General features: G+C 37.4%; 1 protein-coding gene across 1 annotated transcript in view; it reads right to left on the bottom strand.

The window, feature by feature from the left end:
- ASXL3 (ASXL transcriptional regulator 3) overlaps nt 1–26,360 on the bottom strand; it is a 135,569-nt gene that overhangs the window by 72,297 nt on the left and 36,912 nt on the right. Inside the window, exons 3-4 of the mRNA XM_068396971.1 lie at nt 4,489–4,597; nt 3,024–3,135 (exon numbers count right to left, since the gene is read on the bottom strand). Of these exons, the coding sequence (XP_068253072.1) occupies nt 3,024–3,135; nt 4,489–4,597 (221 nt within the window). The remainder of the gene's footprint in view (nt 1–3,023; nt 3,136–4,488; nt 4,598–26,360) is intronic.

Here is a 26,360-nt window from a genome sequence, read left to right as displayed (position 1 = left end):
AAGTCCACAAACGTGCTGAGGCTGTTGCTTAGGGTTTCATCTTCTCCTTCAAGCTAACTTTAAAGTGGCACTTTTTAAACTTTTGCTAAACAATTTCTGATCACTGTTAGAACTGGGGCTTCTAGAGTCTACCACAGTGGAAACAAGAGTAAATAAAAATGCAATCATTTGAGCAATTAAGAATACAATGTGCAAGCAATGTCCATCCTCATATATATCACGCATACTAAGGCTGAAAGGAGACATTGTATCTATTGACCTTTTCTAAAACACAAGCCAGAGAATTTCATAAAGCGTTTTTTGTACTGAATCAAATGTTATTTTTATGCTACAGAACAGTTTCCTGGCAAGAAAAAAAATCCCAGCTTTAGTGTGAAAAGTTTAATTGATAGACTTCTTGTTAGATTTGGTCTGCTAGACCAAATATTTTCTATAGAAATACCTTTTCTCAAATATTTACAAACCGATCAAGTCACCACCTCATATTTGATAAACTAATTAGATTGTCCCTATTAAATTTCGCAGAGTAAAGGAGGTATTTGTTCACTCACGAGTTCTTATATGTCTTTTCTAAATCCCTCCGTATTTTTCTTAATTCTTTCTTACAGCTATAACGAATGCAATACACTAGTAATCATTTAACTAGTGCTACACCCAAAGGAAACACTGTGCTATATGCTTTAATCAGTACTACCAGAATTACTGTCCAAGAACTGCACTGGAGTAATTAGCAAAAGCATCTCATTCATGTTCAATTCATTTTCTATTGCGATCCTTAAATTCTTTTCAGATTTACTGATTATTGAATATATGTTTCCACTGTGCAAATGTGATCTTTTTTCTTCACTTTAAAGTCTAAAAAATTCATGCTGTTCAACTGTCATAATTTACAAGGCAATCAAGAGGGGTCTCAACATTATTATCAATACATTTATTCAAGAAAGATTTTATACTTTTCAAAAAGTATAGACAAAGATATTGAATGAAAAGTGGTCAAATCATGTCCTCAAGAGAACAGTAAAAATACCTACTGTGGATGGTGATTCCTACACCTTTGCAGATCTAATAATTTGTAATTTTCAATCCACTTAAAACTGGCTGCATTTCTCAGGCATGGTGCTGTTTTTAAGCCAAGCATTCTACACTGTAAATGAAATCACTTATAGAATTCTACATATATATCAATAGGTATCTTTAACGACAAAACTTTCAGTCTCAAGAAAAGCTCTTATCAAACACATTTGACAAAACTATGTTCTTTATCAGCTGACTGATACAAGATACGCTGTCTTCAATTCCTTATTGATCACATCCAGCATCGGCCTTTCTATACGCAATATTGACTCACTATTGCCATCCCATTCACTCTTTTTAAATACATCTACTGCATGATATCATAAAAAAAATTAAAACATGTTGTTTTCAAAAAGTTAAATATATTGCAGTTTTCCAAAATTTGTTACAGATGAAATAGGATGGAAAGTTCTCAGCTTCAAAAACCATCTAGGTGTAATTTACTGCTCTACCCTAAATATTTTAAAATATTTAATTTTAGCAGCTGCTTTTTTATGTCACCATAAGTGCTAGAATTATTTTTATTACTGTAAACTGTGAAAATAGTATGCAGCCTCCTCCCAGTCAAAACCCAGCAATTTTCTTCTTCTGGCATTCTGACATCCTTCTTCACATCCTACAACTCCTAAATAGCCAGGTTTTTGCCATGATTTTTGTTTGTTTATAACAAGTAACATCAACTTTTGCTTTCCTACCTGTAGCTGTATTTACACCGCTTTTCACTGCTGTGTTCTTCCTGTGACTTACAGAAGCATACATCAACAAATTGACTGAGCATCAGACAAGAATTGTTGAAGAAATACAAATACGTATGTTCACTTACACATACAGTATATACTACATTAGCACAAAACCACTGCACATGCAGAGTCTGTTAACTTATAGACATAATATATCAAAGAAAATTAAGAAGCAGAGCCATTTTATAATTCTTGACTTTTGTTTTTCCACTGAGCATCAAAACTTCACCACTAGATCCACAACAACCTGTCTTAGGTAGTTCTGTTACTCCTGTCACTTAGCATGGAAGCTAAGTAAGTTGCTCAAGATCAAAAAAGGAAGTCTGTAGCAGAAAAACAACATGAGCTGAGCCTTTTCATGTCCTAGTTGTAAACAGGACACCCTATCACCATATACGAAGTGAGCCAAAACAGTAGGCTGCAGTCCAGTGGTGGGACAGGTTGTGAGGGGGCAGCAGAAGAGAAGAACTGACCAAGGAGAGGTTTATTTCAGAGGTCCTGGGAAGCTTGATTTTTGTATAAAGCATTCACTTTACAAGCATTACATGAGTGTAGTTTTAATAAGAAGCATATTCATTTCTATTACTTGCAAGTAATTTTAGGTGACTGAAGAACTGTGTTTTCTTTATGAGCAATTATTACCTCTCAAAAAGAAAAATTATTTCTAAGGTTGCCATTTTCAAGTTCTTGCAATGGTTCAGTTTGTCATTATCTCAGAGAAAATAAATGCATAGGATTTACTACTACAACATGTCTTTATATCAACATGGCACCCAGGAGAATCTCTGCCTGAAACAAAAAAACTACAAACCTTTGTCCTGTGCCCAGAACTCTACTGATGGACCAACCCCACGTGCCCACACTGAAACCAGTGAGATGTCTATCCAACCAAGTCTGAAGCCTGGTAAGGCAAATTACTCTTTAGCTCTGGGGCCTAGAACAAAAAAACTGTAAGCTAAAAAATTACCTTCTCAAAACACACCCAACAGCACTACTCATTGTCTTTTACAAATATAAGTCAAATGAAGGCACTTGATGTTCCTGATTTCTTTACAAGGCCAAAAAAGAGAGGAAGTCACTCAAAAATAGTTCCACTGAGTACAAAACATTACTTATACTGTTTAGAAATCACACCATGAAAATCTTAAGTAAAGAATACTTTTTCTTTCCCCCAAATATGCCCTCTAATACTGAAATTAAAACACCTACCACTATTTTCTTCTCCATTATTATTGTTTGTCTCAGCCATTTCAGTGCCATCTAACTCAGATTCACATCCTAAATCCAATGTTCCATCAGTAGGGCATGTTGATTCTTCTTTCTAGAGTTAAAAAGGAAAAAGAAAACTAAACTAAATTAACAAGAAAAAAATCAATCATGATCTTGCTGCATCTCCAAAAATGGATTACTGCAGTGTACTCTCACGCTTACGTTTCAAAAAACAGAATAAAATAAAATATGCTTGTGAGTTACTTCAGAGAAAGACATAAAAACAGACCTTCATGAAACAACTTGCAAAGCAAAAAAAACCAAAAAAGCTATTTTGTGAAGTCATAACATACTGTTTTTTAAAAAATGTCACATAAAATGCAAGATCTTCCACTTTTTTTTTTTTTTTTAAACAGAAACAGACTTATTTGGCTGTTAAAAATCCTAGTTTTCCAGTTGAGTGTCCATAGCACTGCAGCAAAATACAAATCCTTTAATGTTTCTTTTCTGCCTTTGCCTGTTTCCTGAACTCAAATAGCTGAAGCAACCAGGAGCTCACAAGCATGGGAGTGATTGTGAATACCTGGATTTGTGCCAAGAATATCTCCTGATTTAAAGAAAAACAGCAGCATCTGTTTTAGTAAATTAGGAAATGTAGTTTCTGAAAACTGTTAATTCAATCTCAGATACAGAATTTTTAGTTATCAGGAGTAGGCAAATCTATTTAGTTTTATATTTTTTAAACCCTTACATCAAATAAGTCTGTCATAAATTACAAAAGGTCCTTCCTCCCTGCCCAAAATTTTAATTGACTACATTTAGGCTGCCAAACACATAATCTGACTTTCTTGTTTCTTACCTCTGCCTCACATTCCTCCACTCCTATTGTGAAGCCCCTCTAAGTTTCATTAAATACAGCAAGAAAAAATTTCCACCCACAAAAATCATCATATACATACCAAAAAAAAAGAAAAACAAAGAGGAAAAGGAATAGAAGTAGCATAAAGGCAAAATTCTATCACTGTAATTATATTCATTCTCAAAAGCAATGATGCAACCAGTAAATTAAAAGCTGATTTATATTAGACTTGCAAATAATTTTGGACTATTCAAAAACCAAACATTAATACAATTGCTTAATGAGAAAGTCGGTGATCCTCTTGAGCTCACTGCTCATAAAACAAAGGCCCTTCTGTGAACAACTCTGAAAAAGCAGCATTTTAACTAAGCTACATGTTTTTTATAGCATATGCCAATACAAGAACATGTATATGCTTTCTAGGATAAAATATTCAATGTTTACTTTCATTATAAATCCTTTCAAAAGACATCTGAAAGCAGTTAGAAGGACTATCAGGTCATTTCCTCTCCAAAGAATCTAATCTGTTTACCTTTATATCTATTGAGACATTCATAAAATGGATTAATAGTGCATCTACTTTCCATATACAAAATTTAAACTTACTTTGAGAGCATAGAGTCCCGACTTCCCAGGGATTTTGAAGAATGTTCCATCACCTACACGAGTGTTAGTATGAAGCATTGCATTCAGGCAAGCTAATGGAGAGGTTCCACTGAAAAATAAAATTGTGCAGTCCAAGATTGAGTGCCTCTTGTAAAAGTATTCCCTCAGTCTATTTTTTTAAAACTCATGCTTGCCTGGCTTTTTTTTTTTGCCCCCCTCCCTTTTTTTATTTTTAATTCTCTCAACCCTGAAAACATCTACATTACAATAACAGGCCATTTTCAAACTTAATCATATGCATCTGTCCCCTAGGCTTGAGGCAAAAAGTCTGTGTATTATAATTATGCTTTTCTTCATACAGCAACCAGCTCCACATTCTAAGAGAACCACAGTCCAAATATTTATGTGAAATTACTTCGTAAATAACACCATGAAGCCTCGTTTTTTAAATGTTACAGATGATGTGGCTGCTGCACATGAACGATCAAAACAGTACCAAGTTCAAGGGCAGCTGCATCCCATAGGATGAAAGGCAACAAAAGAATAATAAAAAGCCCAAGAAGAACACATTTAAAATTAAAAGTGATATATAGTTAAGCCTTCTTGTAGCTTAACAGAGTTAGCATACATTACTATATACAAATACAAGCACATCTGTACCTTCTATGAAGCACTATCTTTTCTAATTAGAGTTGTTTTAGAGATTAAGAGATTGACCTACTCAAGGTAGTAATTGTAATACCACTGTGGAATGCATGTTAAGGGACTATTTAAAAAGAAACACAATACATTAAGAAAAAAAAAAGTACTAATACAGAGATGTCTTTGTAATATATGCAGGCTTACATCAGAAAAAGAAAGCAAATGTTTCTACCCTAGCTACACTTACACTATTCTGAAAAGTTGACTTAAGAAATCGCGAGGAAGAAATTCAAGTACAAGATTTATAGATGTACTATCACATCTTTGACCCCATTTACTGACTAATGTACACGGTGTACTCAGGGACTGATTCTAAAACTGTGCTTCTTCCCTGGGGTGCCTAGCCTGCACACACGCTTATCTGTAGCCACGTAAATATATTCCACTTGGTTAAGTGGAACAATGCCTGTGCATTAAATTGTGTTGCTAAGTATTTCAGGATTAATTATATACTCAACTATAAACCAGGAACAGGCCTTCAAAAGTCCATCAGAAACTACTGTTCTTTATTATGCAATATTATAACACAACATCCAATCTTTATTGAAAATTGCATGACTGATCTTTTTTTTAATAAATAAAACTGGACTGAAATTGTCACCTTTCATATGACGATGCTTTCTGTTGATTTCCATGTCTCTGTTACAACAAAGTTAGTCCTTACTGTACATGTATTAATTTAATGGCAAGATGGATAGTGTGGTAATTGCTCTTCCAGTAAAAATTAAACTATAAAGTGTCCTCAGGACAGGGAGTCTTGTCCAATATAATTTATTCACTATTGGTCACCTAATATATCACATTACTCCATCTAAAATCAAAAAGTACAGGCAAAAATGCTGCTTGTTGATAAACACATCAGATATTTAACAGATATCTATTTTATGAGTATTCTAAACACAATCATGCAACATAAAACTTCTGACAAGTTTTTGTTGTTTCTTTTTTTCCCCTGCAAATAAAACTAATTCAACATCTGGTTTTGATATAATACTATAACAGAATACAAAACTAAATACGGTAGAAATATAATGATAATGCTAGCAGTAGCATAGAAAACATTAAGAGATTTCATTGAGTTTAACGATTACTTAAAACAGTTTTGGAATAAGTAGGATACTTCTCTTTACACATTATCCTTATTGTATTAATGTTTGACAAGCAAAAGCACAAAGCATTTAATAGAGCAGTTCTAGTTGCATAATTTCTTCCATATGTTAACATACACAACGTGAAGCAATTTTGACTCTCAGTCTTGGATCTTTGTAGTGAAACATTATCGCAGATTAAGACTTTCTCTGCAAGACAGAAAGAACTTGCTGACTCTGCAGTGGAAGATAAACTCAATATATCAACAAGAAACAAAACTCTGTGTGCATATACGCACAATTTGTATCCTTCTTCTATTCCAATGTAGATATTCTGGACTCTGCAGTTATTTTTAGATATCATTAACCAATTAAAATAATACAAGATGAATGAACCCAAAATAGAGGATTTGGCAGTATCTCATGACAACTTCTGTGCTTACAGCAGATATCTTAATCTTCAAAGTCTAGCCAACTGGCAAGTGGACAATAGAAACTACTCTCTGACTTACAAAGAAATCCATATCAGCTACTGAGCCAAGAAGTACTTTAACTACCGTTATGCTTCTTTCATACAGATATCTGCAATTCCTAAATAATTTGGCAGGCAACCAAAGAGCTATATCCACTGTTCTTGAAAATTGGACTTGGATATGTCTGTAATGAGCACAAAACAAACGACACATACTTAATTTGCAAATGAAATAATAATCTGGACACTGTGGGGTGGGATTTATTTTGAGCTAGCAGCTCAAACTGAAATTCCATGGTGTCCTTTATCACTGCTATTTTGACCCATGTTAACCAATGACTTGCCTATTCTTCTGTCAGCACAAGCATCCTTAAAACACTGTATTAAAATTCCCAAATGTTACCCACAAGGGATGCTGGAAACACTTGCAATACATGTTATCACAACACATGGGACTGCGGTTAGAAAAGCCAGCAATCAAAGATCCCACGATGCAGACTGATGTCTGAATCACAGAGCAGTTTCTGAGGGATCCACACTACTTACCACATGCTTTCTAAATTCTCCTACAGCCTGAGGACATATTCGTTCTGCTCAGAGCTGCTGGCATGTATTAATACAGCAGCCAAGGACTGCCAAATGTAAGGCTGAGTATCTTTGAATGTCAAAAACGGCACAGTTTGACCTGAGTTCTTGAAACACTCCAAATCAGTTCAACTTTGATTCAGTTAAATCAAATTAGATACAATAATATTCTACTTTGTAACTTGATATCTGTGAATTTTTAGAGCCATAACATATTTTAAACCAATATGCTGCAAGTTTTGTCGCCATAGTCTACACACAAGGAATATGTGTACCTTTTACATTCTTCAGATGCAGAACTTTCATGCTATTTATCATCTTTTGGGTGAGATTGCTTTAAACCACTGTGGTATTCTAAAAGTAATTCATACATGGGAATCACCCTCTGTAGCAGTACGTCTTTAAGACTGATCATTTTCTGCTTGTATGTTTATTTTATGTACATACACATATATACATACATACAAGCAGTATACCCACGCCTGCACACTCTCAAAAAGATACAAAAAAAAGAAAAGTTACTTACTTTCTGTAAGTGTGATATGAAGTCACAACAGCCAGCAACATAGGAAAGAGAAAGAATTACTGATTAGCCTTCCAATATAAAAGTTGTTAACACAATTTGACCCATTTAAAAGACATCAAGATTTTTCAACATTTCATAAATGCTCTTCCCTAGAATCACTATAAGTTGGTAGTAATCAATGCATCCTTCTAAATATAATCACAAAATTCCTGTACATGATCAAAGCAAGCTTCTCATCCCAACTCCCCCAGCCAAAAGGATCTCCAATATTTTGTGATTCTGGGCTCCCTCTGCTGGTCACGCAGCCTGTGTTACCTCAATCAAAATGCTGGACTACACAGTCTCTACACACAAAGCTCTACAAAAACATGTAGGGAAAGTACAGATTTTGGTTACTTTCTCCCCTGCCACTCTCCTCAAAACCCTACAAAAATCTGTAAAAACACTATTTATTTTTATACTGTAAACTCAAACACACAGTTTTGTCAGAAAAACCCTGAAATCTTCTAAGCTTATACTTTAAATTCTAATGGTCTTTGCTAGACTGCTTGCCAAGGGGAAAAAATGATGATCTTGGCAACAAAAGATGTTTTAAATATGGAAAATAAATTGACTAAAGCTGACCTGTCCAGACACTATAGTGTAGCAGACAGTGAAAGTTTCCTGACGCTATGCACAGAAGGCACCTCGGGTCCTGCAGCAGGCACCATTTCAGCCACAGCCCCCCTGAACGCGTCGTAGCCCCCTCCCAGAGCTTACAAGGGTTCCTGATGTGTTCCCAAATCGAACAATGACTGCTGTCAAAGGAGCACTTAGCTATCATAAATGTGATCAGTATTTATTTGTTTGAAATCATCTGCTCATCTTATACAGATCCATAAATAGTCACAAGGGAGCAACAATTTTTACTCACTGATGGAAGCAAAGTAAAACCAAAAAGGCTTCAGAACTAGTGCTAGTGGATACCTGTCAAATTCTGGGCCCATCTAAAGAGAAAGATGGGCAAAAAGTCTAAAGAAGAACAAGAGTGATAATAGATAAAGAAAATAAGACCTGTGAGGGAAGGCTGTAGAAAACACATTTGTGTGGTCCAGAAAACAGAAGAGTAGAAGGTGTAATTGTAATTTTTCAGAAGAATGTAAAAGGCCATTGGCAGTCAGTAGAGATAAATGATCTTCATGGCCACTGAGGGAAGAAAAAGAAAGTTCAAAGATAGTCTAAAAGTGTGAATGTAGCTTTGTTGTTTTAATCAAAATCAGAACAGAGCAGAGAAGTTTGTAAAATGACCTGCACCAGAAGATCAAATACACACCAGTCCTGGCTGGTACACATACTGGAACCTGTCCTGTTAGCGTTTGCATTGAATGATCTCTTGAGTGTGCGACCAGCACTGTATCCTGGGATTCTTTATCTCTTTACTAAATCAAAGTTTTGTTTGAGCTTGAGGTTAACCATATACCCTAAGTATACTGTTTCCAACATATACAGCAGCCAGAAATGCTGAAGAATTGACAAGATGTCCAGATGCGCACTGCTTGCTGAAGTGTTTCACCGAGCAGTGCATGCAGTACTGGATGCCCAGCGTGATGAAGCCAAAGCAGCAGCTTTCCCATAATCTTCAAGGAGCCATGTGCCCGCAGTCTTGCTATCAGGTTCCAGCAAAACATCTGAACTTGCCTTACAAGACCGTAGCCATGACCTACCTTGGGAGTGACACACAAAACCAGCAGGAACCTAAAGCAGCAATACCAAGACAAGAAGATAGCTGTGCTACATAACAAGAAGACAGGCAAACTGTCACTGTCTGCTCCAGAGCCACTCTCCCCCCACACCATGCTTGACTGAGCTGGCAGTGCTGCAGCAGCTGTGAGCGCTGGGGCCAAGGCAAGCTCTTCCAGCCTGTGCTCAGGAGGAAGATCCAGGAGAGGTCCAGTGAACAGAAGACTGAAAAAAAACCCCAGATATTTTACTGTATTCAAATGGTACAGGCACAGGATCCTTCCCTTGGCACAGAGGGAAGCAGAGAGCACAGAGTAAATGGCTGAAAACAATGCTGATAAGTGCAAGATTACCTGCCAACCATATTTTCTGCAATAAAAGCTTCAAGTTAGCCTAAACAAATCAAATCACATGATGATGAAGTCTCCACTGTCATCCCTGGTTATTTCATAGATCCCTACACAGGAAGACCGCAAGCAGTGCATTTGCTTTCTCGTCCAATGTTAAATACAAACTACATGTTACAGGTAAAATTTCATTCAGAGTCATCCTTCTTTCAATAGACAGCAAAATCATAGATTAAACATGTTAATCCAAACTAAACCAATTTAAATTATCAAGCAGAAAACTTCATCTGAACAATCAATTGAAATCTTGCTTTTTATTTTTTCCGTTTATTTTCCTATTGCAACGTTAATTTGTCATTGCTTGAAATGATTAAAATACCTCAATCAGCAAATAAACAGAGCTTTAATGTAATATTACTTTTTGCTAATCGGGAGACTGTAAATGCATTCAGCAATTATCTAACTTAATTTACAAAAATTAATCTAAGTCTTATTTTCTGATATTAAAATAGCAACAATATCTTATTTATTAATTCATTACAAGTGTACTTATTTCTGTTAAGTCATTTTTGGAAAGAACTGGAATTTGATTAAAAGATTGGCTTTTAAATGCTGAATGAAAATACACTAGATGTGTTGGATATAAAAGGAAAAAAAGGAGACTTTCCAAAACATTACATATGCAACATAATTTATTAAACAATAAAAACATTATCTTTTAAGTATGTGGGTAGTAGGTAGCTAGGGAACCATCTATTTTTATATAAAGACTAGTGAAACTGTAGAGCTGGTAGATCTCAGCCTCTCACACAACGTTTTTAGTCATAAATTGGAACAAGAAAAAAGCTTTTTACTTTTTGAACTTCCAATCAGCTTCTTAATTTTAAAGGAACTACTAATGAGAACTACAGAAAACACTCCTCATACCTACAGTTGGTGTGACTGTCAAAACTATTTATGTTCTGAAGTCTTAACCATTTAAATAATAAAGTCATAATAAATAAAGTCTTAAGCCTTAAACAGTTGTTTGCTAAAGTTTTATAGGAATTGAAGTGTACACAAGTAGAATACTATTTATACAGTTTGAATAAACTATACTTAAGGTTTATTCCTAAGATAAGGTCTTCCAACTGGATCTCTAAATGTATTTTAAAGGATTAAAAGAAATTTCTTAAAAGAAATATACATACTTTTTAAGTTTATTTTTAATCAATTTTATCCACATTAGCCAAAACTAACATCAGTTTTGTTCTCACTTGGGCAGCACCATAAAGAAAATTTTTACATCTCTGGTCCTACATACGCTTCACACGTGGCATACACAGCTACTATTTTTGAGCGGAGCAAGTAAGCCAGAAAGCTCACAGCTCTCGGGCAACAAGACAGAATAGTACAGCTGATTTGACCGTAGTCTCACAGACTGCAAACAAATCCCAGAAGATGACAGGGAAAAAGACCCATTATATACACTACTGACATCGCTTCATACTCAACCCTCATATAGATTTCTTGTTTTTCTAAACCAGATGAAGATAGATGTGAGAATATTATTAGTATGATGGAAAAAACAAGGACGAGTACAAACATGCTAAAACGTAACACATCCGTCATAGATGCCTGCATCTGTCTCACAAGCTAGCAGAACTTACCTATCAGCTTTCACTGACTTTAACCAAAGTAGTGAATCCCAAATATCTAAAGCAGAAGAATGTAGTGATGAACTTGAACCTTGCCCTTTGTAGCTTGTGAGGAAGTTACAAACAGCTGGAATCACAGTTGACTAAGATGGCTGATATATCACCAAGAAACTGTATCTTTTCATTTTCAAATGTGAAGTAATCTGGAGCAACACTTGACAGAAATTAAACATGGATACTAAATTCAAGTCAGGTATCATGAAAGGGTATTTTTTGCATTCCTTAGCAGGAAATCTCATTTACAAACTCACCTAGTCCGGTTTTACATTTTGAATTCGCCAAACCTGGAATCAAGGAAGGAGTCGGAAGCGAAGCTGCTTTCACAGAACTAACAGGTGTCCCCTATCTCTTACCAGACTGCCTCTGAAGCATTAAACAATGCTGTATCTCCTTGAAGGAGTGACAAGCAGCCATCCAGAGAGACACAGAAAGATTGTTCAAGTCTTCTGTGAAAGGACATACATAATAAACTAATACTGGAGATTACGCCATTACCCTCAAGACCTATTTCTACCACTTCTAGGATCCTCCTACATGAACCAATCTCCCTCTGGGCCTTTTGTACATCTACATACAGCCATTGTGTGCAGTGATTACATGACATTAACACACACAATAAAGCACAAACATAATAAACCTCTAGCCATACATCATCATGTAAAAATCAAGGTGGACAAGTGAATGAAACTGCTAGCTGAAGGCAAACATGACAAAAAGACAGGGGACGCTGGTAAGAAAACATTGTTTTGTTCCTTTGTTTAAGAGTTGGCCAGACTGGTTGCATTCACCCACAGCTGGTCACAAGCAACTGACTGACCACACAACCTAAGATGATACTTAGGTTTCTTAGTAAAGCAAAGCTCTCACATAGGACTACCCATAAATTTTTATTCTAATTCCCTCTCACTAGGTAAGATTTTGGCTCACTTTTGCAAATGATGGCATAGGCTTAGGTTTTCTTCACCTCTTAGCTGTGTTGCAGCACTAAGGTATATCTGATCTTCCTTTTTTTCCTCAGAGTTAAGACTACTGAAAACACGTCGGATCTGCCCTGTGCTCTGTACAACGGCCTTTGATAGACATTTCAATCAAGTTCAGCATTTCCACCCTTACCTTTAGAGCACTTTGTGGTCTAGAGGCCAGGGTATATGAAGTTCTGGTACCCTACAACACTGATAATTAATCTTTTTGATATCTAGAGTAAAGTGTACTGTATCTCCTGGTGCTGGCAGCCTGGGAAAACTTCTGATGGTGTCAAACTCAGTGACAATAGCCACAGTAATGTTCCAGGGAAAAAAACAAATGGAGTTCATCTGTGGTGAAACCAGATCTTTATTACGACTCACATAAAACAATAAAATGAAAAGCCCCGGGAATGAAAGTTCATCACAAATCTCAGTACTCCTTAAGCCAGTAAGGCTTTCCCTTTTTTTTTTTTAAAAAAAACCCTTTTTCTCTCACAAGAAAGCCTTTACATACAAAAGTTCCAGAACCTCTATAAGACTTAAAAGTGTTCCTGAATAGAATTTTACAGAGTTATTGCCATGGATTTTCCTCTGAAAATGTTTTTTCTTCAAGAAAATGTTTTTGAAGGAAAAATTTCCTATGGAGATACAAGTTTACTCTAGGTTTATAATGTATTTGAAAACAAGATGCTAGCAGTATAACAGGTAAATTTCAGAAGAAAAAATAAAAAGCACACAAACACATCATACCAATGCCACATTATACACTGCAGACAGAAAGATACAAAGATGCTTTCCTGAAATTTAAATATACCATTATTTTTGCTGATCACCCTTGCCCTTTGTCAGCCATGCCTCCCTGAATATCTTGAATGTTCTGAAAAGTATTCTTGAAACACCATGACACCTCTTTAAATGACATTCACATATGGCAACAAGCATTCCTCGACCAAAAGGAAATGAGAATACAAGTTTTATAGAGAATGTTTACTCTTTTCTGTGTTCCCTAACACCTGGGAAAACACCAGGTTTTTCTTCTTTGTGAAGAAAAATCTCAAAGAAAGGATATATAGTAAATGCATCTCTGTACTTTGAATCCTTACCATTTATGTTTTTGAAAGACACAGGCAAAGATTAAAAGAGTACCTTTTGAAATCATCCTAAAAGAAGAATGTTTCAGAAAGAAAATTATCCCAAAAGAACAAGAAATCGGCGTGCATCAGAGGTGATCACAACAGCGAAGGTGTACTGCGGACTGAGTACACCCTCCTCATTCAACATCACTTGAAAGAAACTATTTGATTTCTTTATGTAACAAATTCTTATATTGGTCAAATAATACAGGTCTCTCTGACAGCTACTCCCTATTCAAGCATACAGGTTTTTTCTTTTCTCTTTTAATAAAATATTTCCTTTTAATAGTTTTAACTGATTTCATTAAAAAGTAGTAGTACATTTTTCATTTTCTACTGTAATACCAATGATCACCACGAAGGACAAAATTATAAAGAAAGAAAAAAAATGAATTCCTGACACATGAAAGGAACTCTCGAGTAGAGGTTAAAAAATGGCTTTCTTAAAGAAACCATGGTTTTGATATATATGATGTCTTATTTTAGTATCAGATTTCACAGGCCCTTGTGGCTTTTAAATATGTATGTTTAGAAAAATGAAATAATGACTGTTCTACAATCAAAAATGTACTAAACCCAAGAAAAATATTGCCACAAAATGTGCAATGTATAAAACGAAAAAAAGCACCCCACCCTTCCAAATATTCTTGGCTTTGAGTTGGGTGAAGTTTACTCCTCAAAAAAAAAAATTAAGGGGAAAAGTAAAATTACTACCCTGAACAAGACATAGTCAGTAATCACTGAATGCCTTTTGGCCTCTGAAATTTAATCATCCTACACAAGGGACCTCTATGAAGTTATCCCAAGTTCTCTTGTTTAATTTGGCTTTTTAATTGGCCAGTCTCCACAACTTTCTCTGTAGTGCTTTAAGAGTATCTTGTGTGCGTTATTGAGATATAACTGGTTAGTCAAATGCAAAATAAAAAACACACCCTATCCCTCAAGGAAAAGTTACAGCTATTTTTAAGAATGCTCAGCTCCACCAACATTCACACACTCATATAAACGTAGCCTAATTTACACTGGAAGGAACTTCCAGAAGTCACCTAGTTCAACCTCCTGCTCAAAGCAGGGCCACTTGGGTCTGGGCCTTGTCCAGTCAAGTTTTGTGCAATCTCCAAGAACGGATACTCCGTGGCCTCTCTGGACAGCCTCCTCCCATGCTTAACTGCTCTCACTGGTAAAATATTTTTCTTAGTATCAAATCAGAATTTTCCATGTTCCAATTTGTGTCTGTTGCCTCTTATTCTTTGCTTCTCGTGCTGTCACTGTGCAACCTCCAAGAAAAGCCTGGCTCTGTTTTCTCTACACCCTCCCATTAGCGAGCTGTGGACTGCCACGGGATCCCCCTGAGTCTTCCCTTCTCCTGTGTGAGCAAGTCCAGCTCTCTCAGCTTTTCCTCATACATCACATGCTTTAGCCTCCAGCTGTCTTGGTGAACCTCCACTGGACTCACTCTGGTATAGCAACCTCTTTCCTGTACTAGGGGGTCCAAAACTGGACACTGTAATCCAGAAGTGCTGAACAGAAGGGAAGGATCAGTCCACTTGACCTGCTGGCCACAATCCTGTTAACATAGCCCAATATGGGCTTGGCCATCTTTGCTGCAAGGGCACACTGCTGGACTAATATCTGGCTTATTAAGCATCAGGACTCCCAGGTCATTTTCTGCAAAGCTGATTTCTAGCCTGTTAGCCCCCAACCTGTACTGCTGCATGGGCTACTGTGTACCAAATGAAGGAGTTTGCTCTTGCCTTTGCTGAATTTCATGAGGTTCCTGTTAGCACAATTCTCTGCTGTCTTGATCCCTCTGAACAGCAGCTCAGTCCTCCAGTGTACCAACTGCTCCCTCCAGTTGAGGATCATCTCCAGACTTGCTGAATGCGCACTCTGTCCCATTGTCCAGGTGTTTAATAGCAACATTCAACAATAACAGCCTCGGTATCAATGCCTGAGCAACACCAGTTAGTAACTGGCCACCAACTGGAGTTAAAACCTTTGATCAAAACACTTTGGGCCCTGCAGTCCAGGCAAATTTCCATGCACTTTATTGTCTGCTTATTGAGTTCCTATCTCACCAATTTGACTGTGAAGATACTATGGGAAATGATGCCAAAGGTCTTGCTAAAGTCAATGTACACAACACCCACTGCTCTCCTCATACACTGAACCAGTCATCTGATCACATAAGGCAAAGAGGTTGGTCAGGCATGATTCACCCTTGCTCATTCATATTGGCTTTCTGCCACACTTGCTTGACTTTCTGCACATTGGAACGGGCCATTCTCATTCACCAAGGAAGATAAAACAGCTTTCCTGGGCCCTTTTGTCCGTAGTCTGATGATCAACCATGGCTAAGGCAGTCATCAACCTTCACACCTTCCATCAGTTCTTCCTTGTTCATGTGTAACAAGTCCAGGATAGCATGTCCTCTAGTTGGTTCATCAATCACATGCATCAAGAAATTGACTTTCAGGAATGTCCTGGCTTGCTTGCATCCCCCACGACTACTATGGCCTGCAATAATTTCAAGGCCCCCAGCAGTTATTTAAAGGCCTCATCTACTACTTCTTGGCCAGATGGTCTGCAGCAGATGCCTACCACGACATTACTCACGTCATTCTGCCCTCTGATCTCTCCCTTTTCTCCCCTAACTGCTCGACAGGCTCAGTACCCATTCCAAGGCAAAGTACTGTGCGCTCCTGTCCCTCCTTTGCATGCACTGCCCCTCTTTGCTTGCCTGTATCCATCCATCTATCCACGGCAGCACTCCATTGTGTGAACTATCCTACCATGTCTTTGTAACCCTAAGGAGCTCTGTAAGCACGCAGAGACTTGCAGTTCTTCCTGCTTGTTTCCCATGCTCTATGGGTTTGTGTGCAGACACTTGAAATGGACACCCCAGTAATACTGCCTGCATAAGGAAAGTGCAAGGTTTCTCCAACCATGCTGTTCCCCAGACACTTCCTCAATATTCCCCATGCCTTCACTTCTCTTCAAATTGCAGCAACCCTCCTATTAAGTAGCTACTTCAAAGCCCTCCAGAAAAGGTTACTGAGACTGTCAGCAAAGATGCCCTTCCCATACTCCATCTCATGGATCCTGTCCCTGTTCAGCCGTCCTTATTCCTCAGAGGGTACTGTGGCTTTGCCTGTGACACGAGCCATGCAGCTACACTTTGACTTGAGGGATGTGCCCTCTGCCATCTGAACATTTTCACCTCATTGGCAGGATTGAGAAAAACAGCACCTGGGCATTTGTGCTCTTCACCCTTGCCCCCAGGGCTCTGCAGTAATTTTTTATACAGTTGGGCTCACCCCAGTAGTATCATGGTGGCCACAGGGATGAACAGCAAGGGGTGAAGTCTGAGGGCTGGACAAGCCTCAGATATGTCCATCTGTAACATCTGTGATTCAAGTACCCAACAAGAAGTAAACCTCCAGCTATAGCAAGTACACCAGGTTGGCAGATGGGTGCCTCTGTCAGGATGTGGTCTCAAATAACTGCCACCCTCTTTTTCTTATTCATGTACACATTTGGCTGAGCCTCAGCCGGCTCTGATGTCTCCCCTGACAATCTTGCTTACCTCCTTCCCGGGCACTACACTTATGCTTCTCTGCAGGCAGAGAATCTTCTTTCTACTACCAGAAGTCGTAAGCTTCCAGCTCCCCAGTCTTAGGAGTCTCTATCCACAACTTGTTTGAATATAATCTCTAACTGTCTCTACTTCACATCACAGAGCTTGGGTTCTTGCCTCTGCAGAGATCCTGTTGATCTCCTGTTTGTCCCCTCTCATGCTGCACAGTCTACTCCTCTCCTCCCAGAGCTCCTTCACCTGGCAACTCAGCACCTTGACCAGAGTGCACTTCCCATGGGTGAGACCACAGCCCTCCCCAGAGCATGTCCTAGACCCAACAGTGCAGCCCAAGAGCTGGAGTTGTCTCTGGGCCAAGGCCTCTGATGTGCCAGGAACAGTTGCTGGTGACCACGCCCTACAGCACAACAGTACCATCACTGCACAGTCCTAAGCAGTCCCACATTGTCCTGAACTAACCTTCTGCACCCCCCTGTGCCTCTCTTGTACTAACTACTGTGATAACTGCTAGGTCTCTTAGCTCCGTTTCCTGGGCTCTGGGAGCTGCACTCTTGCCCACCAGTTTGAAACAGCTACTCCTCAAGCATTCATAAAACACGTGTTTGACACTGCTTGATCAAGTCAGCTGAAGACAAAATGCATAGGTAGTCCACAACCAGCCAAAATAAGCTGTCTGTAAGAGCTGACAGAGGCAAATGCCTCCATAGGCTGGCCCTGACCTGCAGCAGCAAGCCACTGCAGTTCCCAGAAGCAGGAGCTCCCAGGAGATTTTCCCTGAAGCTTCCTGAAGAAGCCTGGAAACTGCTGCAACTGCTACGTCTCTGATTAGCTGCCTCTGCTGGAGATCCGCAATGGAGTGACAAAATATACTGCAAAAGAAGAACAGGACTTCTCAGCTGCTGCATCACCCACAGAGGAAGCCCATGCAGCATCTGACAGTGGCTTCATTAACTGTTGCACAGCGCAAAAGGGAAAAGAAGGCCGAACAAAGCGTTGCCAGCAAACCACTGTGGGCCAGCTCTAGTTCAGAAGGCTGAATAGGGCTCCTACTTTTATCATGCTATACCAGGAATGTAATCCTGACGCAGTCACAGCTTCCAGCCACACTCCTCCCCTGACTGATTAGAAGAATCTCCAGCCTTTCTTATCATCCACAGCAGGGGCTTTTGCTACCACAGCTGTGTCAGTGACAAGACAGTTATGCCAGCAATTGTGCATCTGTGTACCTGTATGTAAAGCAATGGAGTATTTTCTGCTTTCACGAATGAGGTTTGCACCAAGATTAATACTGGGCTCATGTCACTTTCAGCCACCTCTGTCACTCAAAGCAGCAGCTTGAGTGGCTTCCCTCTAAGGCAGACCACATGTTCCTGCCTCCGTGACATGTTCTCCCTGCGCACTCCCCCCCCTTTTTTTTTTCTTTAAATCTTCATTATTTCCCCAAACAGCCACGTGAATGCCAGCACCCAGGGAGGTGGGCAGCCCAGAACAGGAAAAGCAGCTTGGAGAGAGCGGGATTATTCTTTCAGCTGCAATATTCGTTTACAGTAACTGGAGAAGGATGGCCTCAGACTGACACAACTGGTTCCCATTTCAGACTCCTCAGAGCAAGGCCTGCGTTTCACCTTTTGTCAGTAACGAAACATGCTCCCTCCAGCTGCTCCCCAACCTACGTGCCAGATACAGCTGGTTCGCCTGAGCTGTAACCCCTTGGGTTCCTACATCTGGCATGAGAAGACACAGAGGATGGGAGAGGTGGAGGTACCACCCTGCTGAGGGAAAGCAGAATTACCAAGCTTGAAGGAGCCCCACACCCCCACACATTCTTCCACTCGAGCCTAATGTCATGTCCCTGCTCTCTCACGTGATTTCAATGCAGTTTTCCAGTCGTTGCCATTAAAACCAATTGCAACTAAATTTATAAAATTAAAATAGGTGCTTATGTACAGACATCTCCTTCCACCTTCCCCCAGTAAGGAAAAGAAAACAAAAGAGGCAGAACACAACATGCTGTTAAGACCTATTACAATTCAATTTTAAATGGTAAGCATATCTCACAGAAAAGTCTTAAATTGTGGCAATATTTAACCATTTAAAGGAAGAAATCAACAAGTACTGCTGAGCAAAGTTCACTAACTACTGTACAGTTTAAAACTATTGTTTATATTTTATGAGAATTATGGATTTCTTTTTCCACTTCAGAAATTTTTAAATCTTGAATATGTTACTCACTGTTGAGCTACCAGACTGTAATATGAGATTACTTTATTAAATAATATTTCTCCCTGATAGAAAGGACAGCATTAAAGCAAATTGCTATGCTGAACTTAAAAGTGATTTATTTCTCTTTCTTTACCCTCACTAGCAAAAATCTTATTAAGTTTGAGTTATCCTAATTAAATTGTTTTATTAACTTTGCCCATTCTTAAAAATTGACACATGCCAACATGCTGGCCTGCCGGAGTTTGTTACATTGTGCCATTTCAGCCACACCATCCATCTGCCTAAGTAGTCAATTTTCCAAATCAGTAAGAAAGTTTTTAATACTTATTACAATTTCTATGGAAATTTCTACCTGGAAATAATGTATCTATTCATTGAATGGCAATGCTGAAACTACCAAAGCTGAGTTATTTTAATATAAGGATTTTACAGTTTTTACTTGATGGAAAGTAATTTCCAGGGTCTTGGTTACCGCATACTAGTACCACATACAAGCGCTTCCAGCCAGTTACGAATTTTAGCTTCACTACTAACAGCATTCAGTTACAGATTCCTCAACCACAGCAGACTTGCTTGAACATGTTTTCTTTTTATTCTTTCTTTTCTCTCATGTTCCTTTCTGTCTCCTTCTCCTCTGTTCTTGACTTTCCCTTTCTTTTCCTTCTCTCTTTTCTTTCTCTTTTATCTTCCTAGTTTTCTTTCCCCCCTTTTCTTCCTCTCTGTTTCTTTTTTCTCTCCTTTTCTCTCCTGCCTTTTTTTTTCCCTTTTTCTCTCTTCTTTCCTTTTTATCTTCTCTCCCTCCCTCTGTTCTCCTCTTTCTCCCCTCCCTTCTCTCATGTTCTCCCTGTTCTTTCCTGCTTTATCTTACTTTTCATTGTCTTCTCTTTTCTTTCCCTGTATTTATTTTCTCTCTTCTTTCTGCTTGCTTTTTCTTTCCTCTCTTCTCATTCTTTCCTCTTCTCTTTCATTTCTTATCTTTTCTCCCTTTTCTTCCTTTTTCTCCCTTCTTTTTCACTGCTCTTTTATTTTCCTTACCCTTTCTTTCCTCTTTTCCTTCTCTTTTTTTTCTTCTATCTTCTTTTCTTTCTCTTATCTTACCTCTTTTCTTCCTCTCTCTTCCTCTTCCTTGCTTTCTCTTTCTTTCCTCTTGTGGAGGGTTAGCCTTGGCCAGCAGCCAAATGCCCACCCAGCCACTCTCTTCCCCTCCTCAACAGGAAACAGAGAAAAGGGGATGAAAACGCTCGTGGGTTGAGATAAAGACAGGGAGAGTACTTACCAGTTACCGTAAGAGGCAAAACAGACTTGACTTGAGGAAAATTAATTTATTGCAAATTAAAATAGATTTGGGTAGAGAGAAACAAAGACAAAAAAATTAAAACAACAGCTCCCCGCTTCCAGGCTCAACTTTCCTTCTTCACTGCTTATTCCTCTACCCTTCCCATCACTGAGCAGCACTGAGGGATGGGGGGTTACAATCAGTCCATAACAGCTCCTCTTCTCTCTGTCCTTCTCTCCCCATCTCCTCTCTTCCTCTTCTCGCTTTCTCGCTCTCCTCTCATTCTCTCTTGCCTTCCTCTCGCTCTCTCTGACCTTCCGATAAAAGAATCATACTTCTTTTAACGCAGAAATACAAAATAATAAAAAACTTTTTTATGAAGCAAGAACAACTGAAATAACTAAATTTAATTTTATTTTTGTTCATTTCTATTCAAAACAAAGTGTCTCATATCTTATTCCTTCTCACACACAAAAAATCAGGGAAATCTCCACGGCTTTTATTTTCTTTGTTTCTTCTCCCCAGTTTTCAGTTAGGGCATGACTTTGTACTGAGGGAATTTAGAATTCTGAAACTAAATGTTGAATTCTGGGCTAATTATGCAAAAGTGTCATGTTTATTTTTAGCATCCAAAACATTGTATCCAACCCAAAAAGAGAAAAAGGAAGTCAGAACACATGAGAACGACCTATTTTTACATCTTCAATTCACACTCAATTGTCAAAAAAAAGTTCTAAAATCTATTGTTTCATGTGAAAGAATGAATAAATGAAAAGAAACATTCCTTCCCTTACAGAAGATCTTTCTCAATATTATTGTATTTGAAGAGTAATTCAGCACTTAAGAATGTTTTACTCAACCAATAATACATGCAGAAAAATCAAACTGATAAAAAGAATAAGGAAGCTGGGAATAATGACAAATAAATAAATATTAGATCCAAAAGCAAATTACTGTTTTCTAGTAAAATTTATTCCTACAAAAATACTTTTGTAAGCAAGATGATACTTTCACACTTTACATTAAAATAAATGTAACTACTACAACGTTGCTGACTAATAAGTGGCAATTATGTCTTTAAAATATTTTTGTTAAGAGCTCTTACCTGTAAGGAAAGCCTGAAAATAAATACAGAACAGGCAATCACAGTACCTCCTGTACCTTTAAAAATACAGCAACATATGATTTACTGTATTGGGTGAAATTAAAATATTTGGGTGGATGTGAAATGTTTAAATTATACTTCTTGTACATAAGGGAGTTTAACTTGGCAAAACAGCATAGCAAAAGGTTCTTTCCTTCCCTCAAAGGACTGAGCAGATACTTTTATTTTTGTGTTTTAACTTAATCCAGCTGTTGCAATTCATACTATTAGTAAATCTCCTTATTCTTTTCTGACTTACAATAGATCATTAAGCCTGGAACTTAGAGACTTAAGTTTCTATTTAACTTATAACTAAAAGTTAATCTAATTTCAAAATGTCACAGACAATGTTTTAAAATTACAACAGCAACTATCAAACAATTCATAAAAACAAAGCATTGATAACTAAAATAAGTTTTAGACTAGCCATTCTTGATAGGCACATCATTCCATCTGAAATGAAGCCTGATTCTGCTGAAGTCATTAATAAAGTCCCTTTTAATATAGGGGCTGAGACACACACACATACAAAGAAAGAGCCAAAGAAACGTAACATAATGTGGCATCACAAACAAAATTCAGTCTAAACCAGAAATTGTTTTGTTAGTCATCCCAATCACTATGTCTAAATATTTTTAATAAATAATTAAATGGTTAAGTATAATATTAATCAATTGACAGTACCAATCATGTCGTGAATTCCTGGATTGTAAGCCTGGGCACAAATAATCTTGTATCACTACCACTTTAGTTTACACAGTTCAGTACATGATCTGACTGAATGATATTTTGATGCAATTGTTTACATTAATATACTTAAGCTACTACTACAAACAGACAAAGGTTAACGGTTGGATTGGGTTTAGTGGTGTTGGTTTTGGATGAAGGGGACAGACAGTTAAGAGTATACACACAGTTTGAAACTGCCCAACTTTCACTGGCCAAGAAAAGATTCCCTGACTGAAAGCAAGCAGTCTTTAAAAAAACAAAACAAAACAAAAGCCAACGTCCTGCTTGTCATATATTCTTAAAGATTTCTTCTCAAAAAAGTTCCTCGCTGTCCTTTATAGGTCATAGCTTTTTTCCTTTGTGATGATTGTAGGGGACACATATTATTTTTTATACAATGATTCCATATTTGATAATGGCTACCTGAAGTATTTAGCAGTCTATAAAACAAAAACTCCAGGTGTATTGGTAACATAAGAAAAAGAAAGGAAGCAATAACAAGTAATGGGGTACATTGCAAGAGAAAATAATAATTGTCTAGATCCTGTACTTATTTTATTTATAAATGAAATATAAAAGCATGGAAGTGAAGCTCTTTTAGGAAAAAAGGTACAGAAGGGTATATCTTGATAGATTCCTGATAGCAGATAAACATATTTTAAGCAAGCTTATTGAAACACATAAAAGATACAGAAGTAGCTATGGATGCTATAAGATGCTAAAACAGGGTGACTCAGCTATTTCTGCCTGTTTTTTCTTTAACAAGTACTACCTTCCAGAAAAAGAGCTACTAGATCCCATTTTTCTTTTCTCATATTACGAATAAAATTAAAACCAAAAGTAAGGGAGTAGGGGGTGGAATCAATTTGCCCTCTCTTTTAGCTCTTGAGGACAAACAGCAGAACAGTTCTTCGGAATCTTTTGAGCTCTTTCTCACAGTCTTTGCTATTGGAATAACTGAGCAAAGGATGTATTTGAGTATAATTTTATGATTTACAACTTTACATGCATGTAAGTGTATGTGTACAAAAGTGAATTTGTGTCTGTAGGTGTATTTACACATTCAAGCACATAAACACAGTTTCATACATACAGTATTTAAGTTCTTTTATTTATAGTTTGATTTGATATACATGTTGTGGTTCTCAGTTCTCTGTTGATGCTGTAAAATATTTGCCAGCCACACAATTACTGGTTCTAGCATACAGCTATCATAAAACAGCCTCACTGACAAATGCAGTTTATTTGGATTACAAGCAGAAGATGGGAGCTTTCTATACTGCTGCAAGAAAATCAGATTCTGCATAAAACATATTTTTCCTTCACATGATAGTACGTAAGCAAGAAAAAGATGTTTAGGCACTTTTAAAATTCCGTGTTGAAATGAAGATCGTGCATGTAATTTAATTTCACAGTAATTAAGACGACTACCTATGAGACTCAAAATAAATAAAATGGAATCGCTATCAGCTAGCCTTAGATAAAAATATTCATCTATGTAACAAATTTTCTAAACAGTTATACCTGATCTTTTTCATAGTCCTTGGAGAGTGAAATTGAGGCTTTTTTTGGTCTTGATTCTATAAAAATGTACTTCAAAATTTTAAATGAAATCTGCCAGTGCATGACTACAAGAGAACTAGTATATTTTTCAGCTCATGCAATATGAAGAAAAAAAAAATAAAAGAATTATTTCCATATTTTTTTGTCCTTCAGTTAAGAAATGGTTTAATTACAGGTAGACTGAAACACATACCCATATCTTTATAGAAACACAGACATCCACAGCAAACTGTTCCAGAAAATAAATTATTACTAGAAAATGATGCTTTCATAGAAAGCCTGACAATGTTTTCTTTTTTCACATTCAAGTAAAACACATCTAATTCAGTCTGCCAGAAATGGCTACGCTTCTGTTCTGTGAAAAATATGCTAATGATGAAAATAAGGACTTGACAATTTACTGAATACTAAGCAGAAAATCTGTAATGAATTGCCTGTGTTGTAGTGTTCAGTTTAGGCTCTTTTTTTTTTTTTTTCCCCAGTTGCTATGGAATACTAGAAATAGCATAAAAAAAATTATAGTGGGATGTTGTGCATGTCCCTTAAGACAGAGTGCTTAGAAATAAAGACAAAAGTCAGCTGTGGGATAAATGAAATTCAAAGCAGTAATAAATAATAGGTTTAAATACTAACTTTTCAATGCAAAAGAGAAATACAGAGAACAAAACAGAAATGCCAAAAAAATCCAACCCCAACAAATAAATCTCATTCAGAAACTAGCAAGTTGAAACCTAGAATAATTCATTTTACACCTGCAAGAAAAAGCACCTTCTTAGGTTACTTGGATGTTGCAACAAAAGCTCATAAATCCATTAAACCAGGCATGTCTTCAAGTTCCCAGCCAGACTTCAGTTTTCACTGCAGGTTTTAAGTCTTCAACAGATTAAACTCTTTTCCTAAGAATATTTTACCAGAGTGTTCATTCAAAAGGTGACTCCTTCTAGCTAAAGTCTCCGTATTATTCTGTGTTTGAAAGTTTGATATATACGGCTGCTCCTGACAGGCTTATGTGTTTGCCCAAATACTTCCTAAAGGAAATACAGTAGATTATTCTTGCCTTTTCTAAGCACAAGAGAGCTGGCTACTCAGCAACAGTTCTCGCATTTTGCCCCTAACTAGCATACACTGATATTCAGCTCTCTTGCAGGTCTTGTTTCTGACTTTTATTTTACAATACTAGTTTATTACCTATGTACTTTAATGTTAACATGTGACAGATCTTCCACAATGATGGAAAGAGAACATATTCTGTCAAAATATCAGTTTCCCAAAGACATTTTTGAAAGTTTTGGCTCCGGACAACAATGGACAACTATTACTGGAAAGCTCTTCTATGTCCTTGCTCCTCCTAAAAAGATGTTGGCAAAGCAGGCTGATAAAGGTAGTAAAATCAAAGAACATATATATCTATCTACCTACCTACCACATAGTCATGGATGTTGGTCTCTTCTCCCAAGTAACAAGTGATGGGACAAGAGCAAACAGCCTCAAGTTGTACCAGGAGAGGTCTAGATTGGATATTAGGAAAAATTTCTTCACCTAAAGGGTTATCAAGCATTGGAACAGGCTGCCCAGGGAAGCGGTGGAGTCACCATCCCTGGAGGTATTTAAAAGACGTGTAGATGGACATGGTTTAGGGACATGGTTTAGGATTCTATGATAGTCATGGTTTGGTTTACAGAACTGCAGGCAGACTTTGGATAAAAGAACAGTAAAACACTCTGTAGACTGTGGAAGGTCTCTTCAGTTATTTATAAAAAGAAATCAGGCTTAAAGCACTACACTATAGGAAAAATACTATACACACACACACAAAACAACCCCAACCACCAAAACAAACAAAAAACCCACCCCAAACAAACAAACCAAAGAACTCGCACTGCTGGGAGGACAGATTAAAGATCTGGTGAAACTTCCCTAACACAACTTCTGTGAGCATCTGATTGTTTTAAACACATTTACATCTCTTGGATATCCTTATTTAAGCTCTCTTTCTGAAAAAGAGACACAAACTTTAACACAGAATTACTCTTTGAAATACAGAAACATTAAAGAATAAAGATCTGTAACATACTTCCTTAAATACTGCTAGTTACACTTTCTAGGAG

This window comes from Nyctibius grandis, chromosome 3, assembly GCF_013368605.1.
Source record: "Nyctibius grandis isolate bNycGra1 chromosome 3, bNycGra1.pri, whole genome shotgun sequence".
In the NCBI taxonomy this organism is placed as follows: Eukaryota; Metazoa; Chordata; class Aves; order Nyctibiiformes; family Nyctibiidae; genus Nyctibius; species Nyctibius grandis.
The sequence above is the reverse complement of the archived record's forward strand: the minus strand, read 5'-3'. Positions and strand labels throughout refer to the sequence as shown.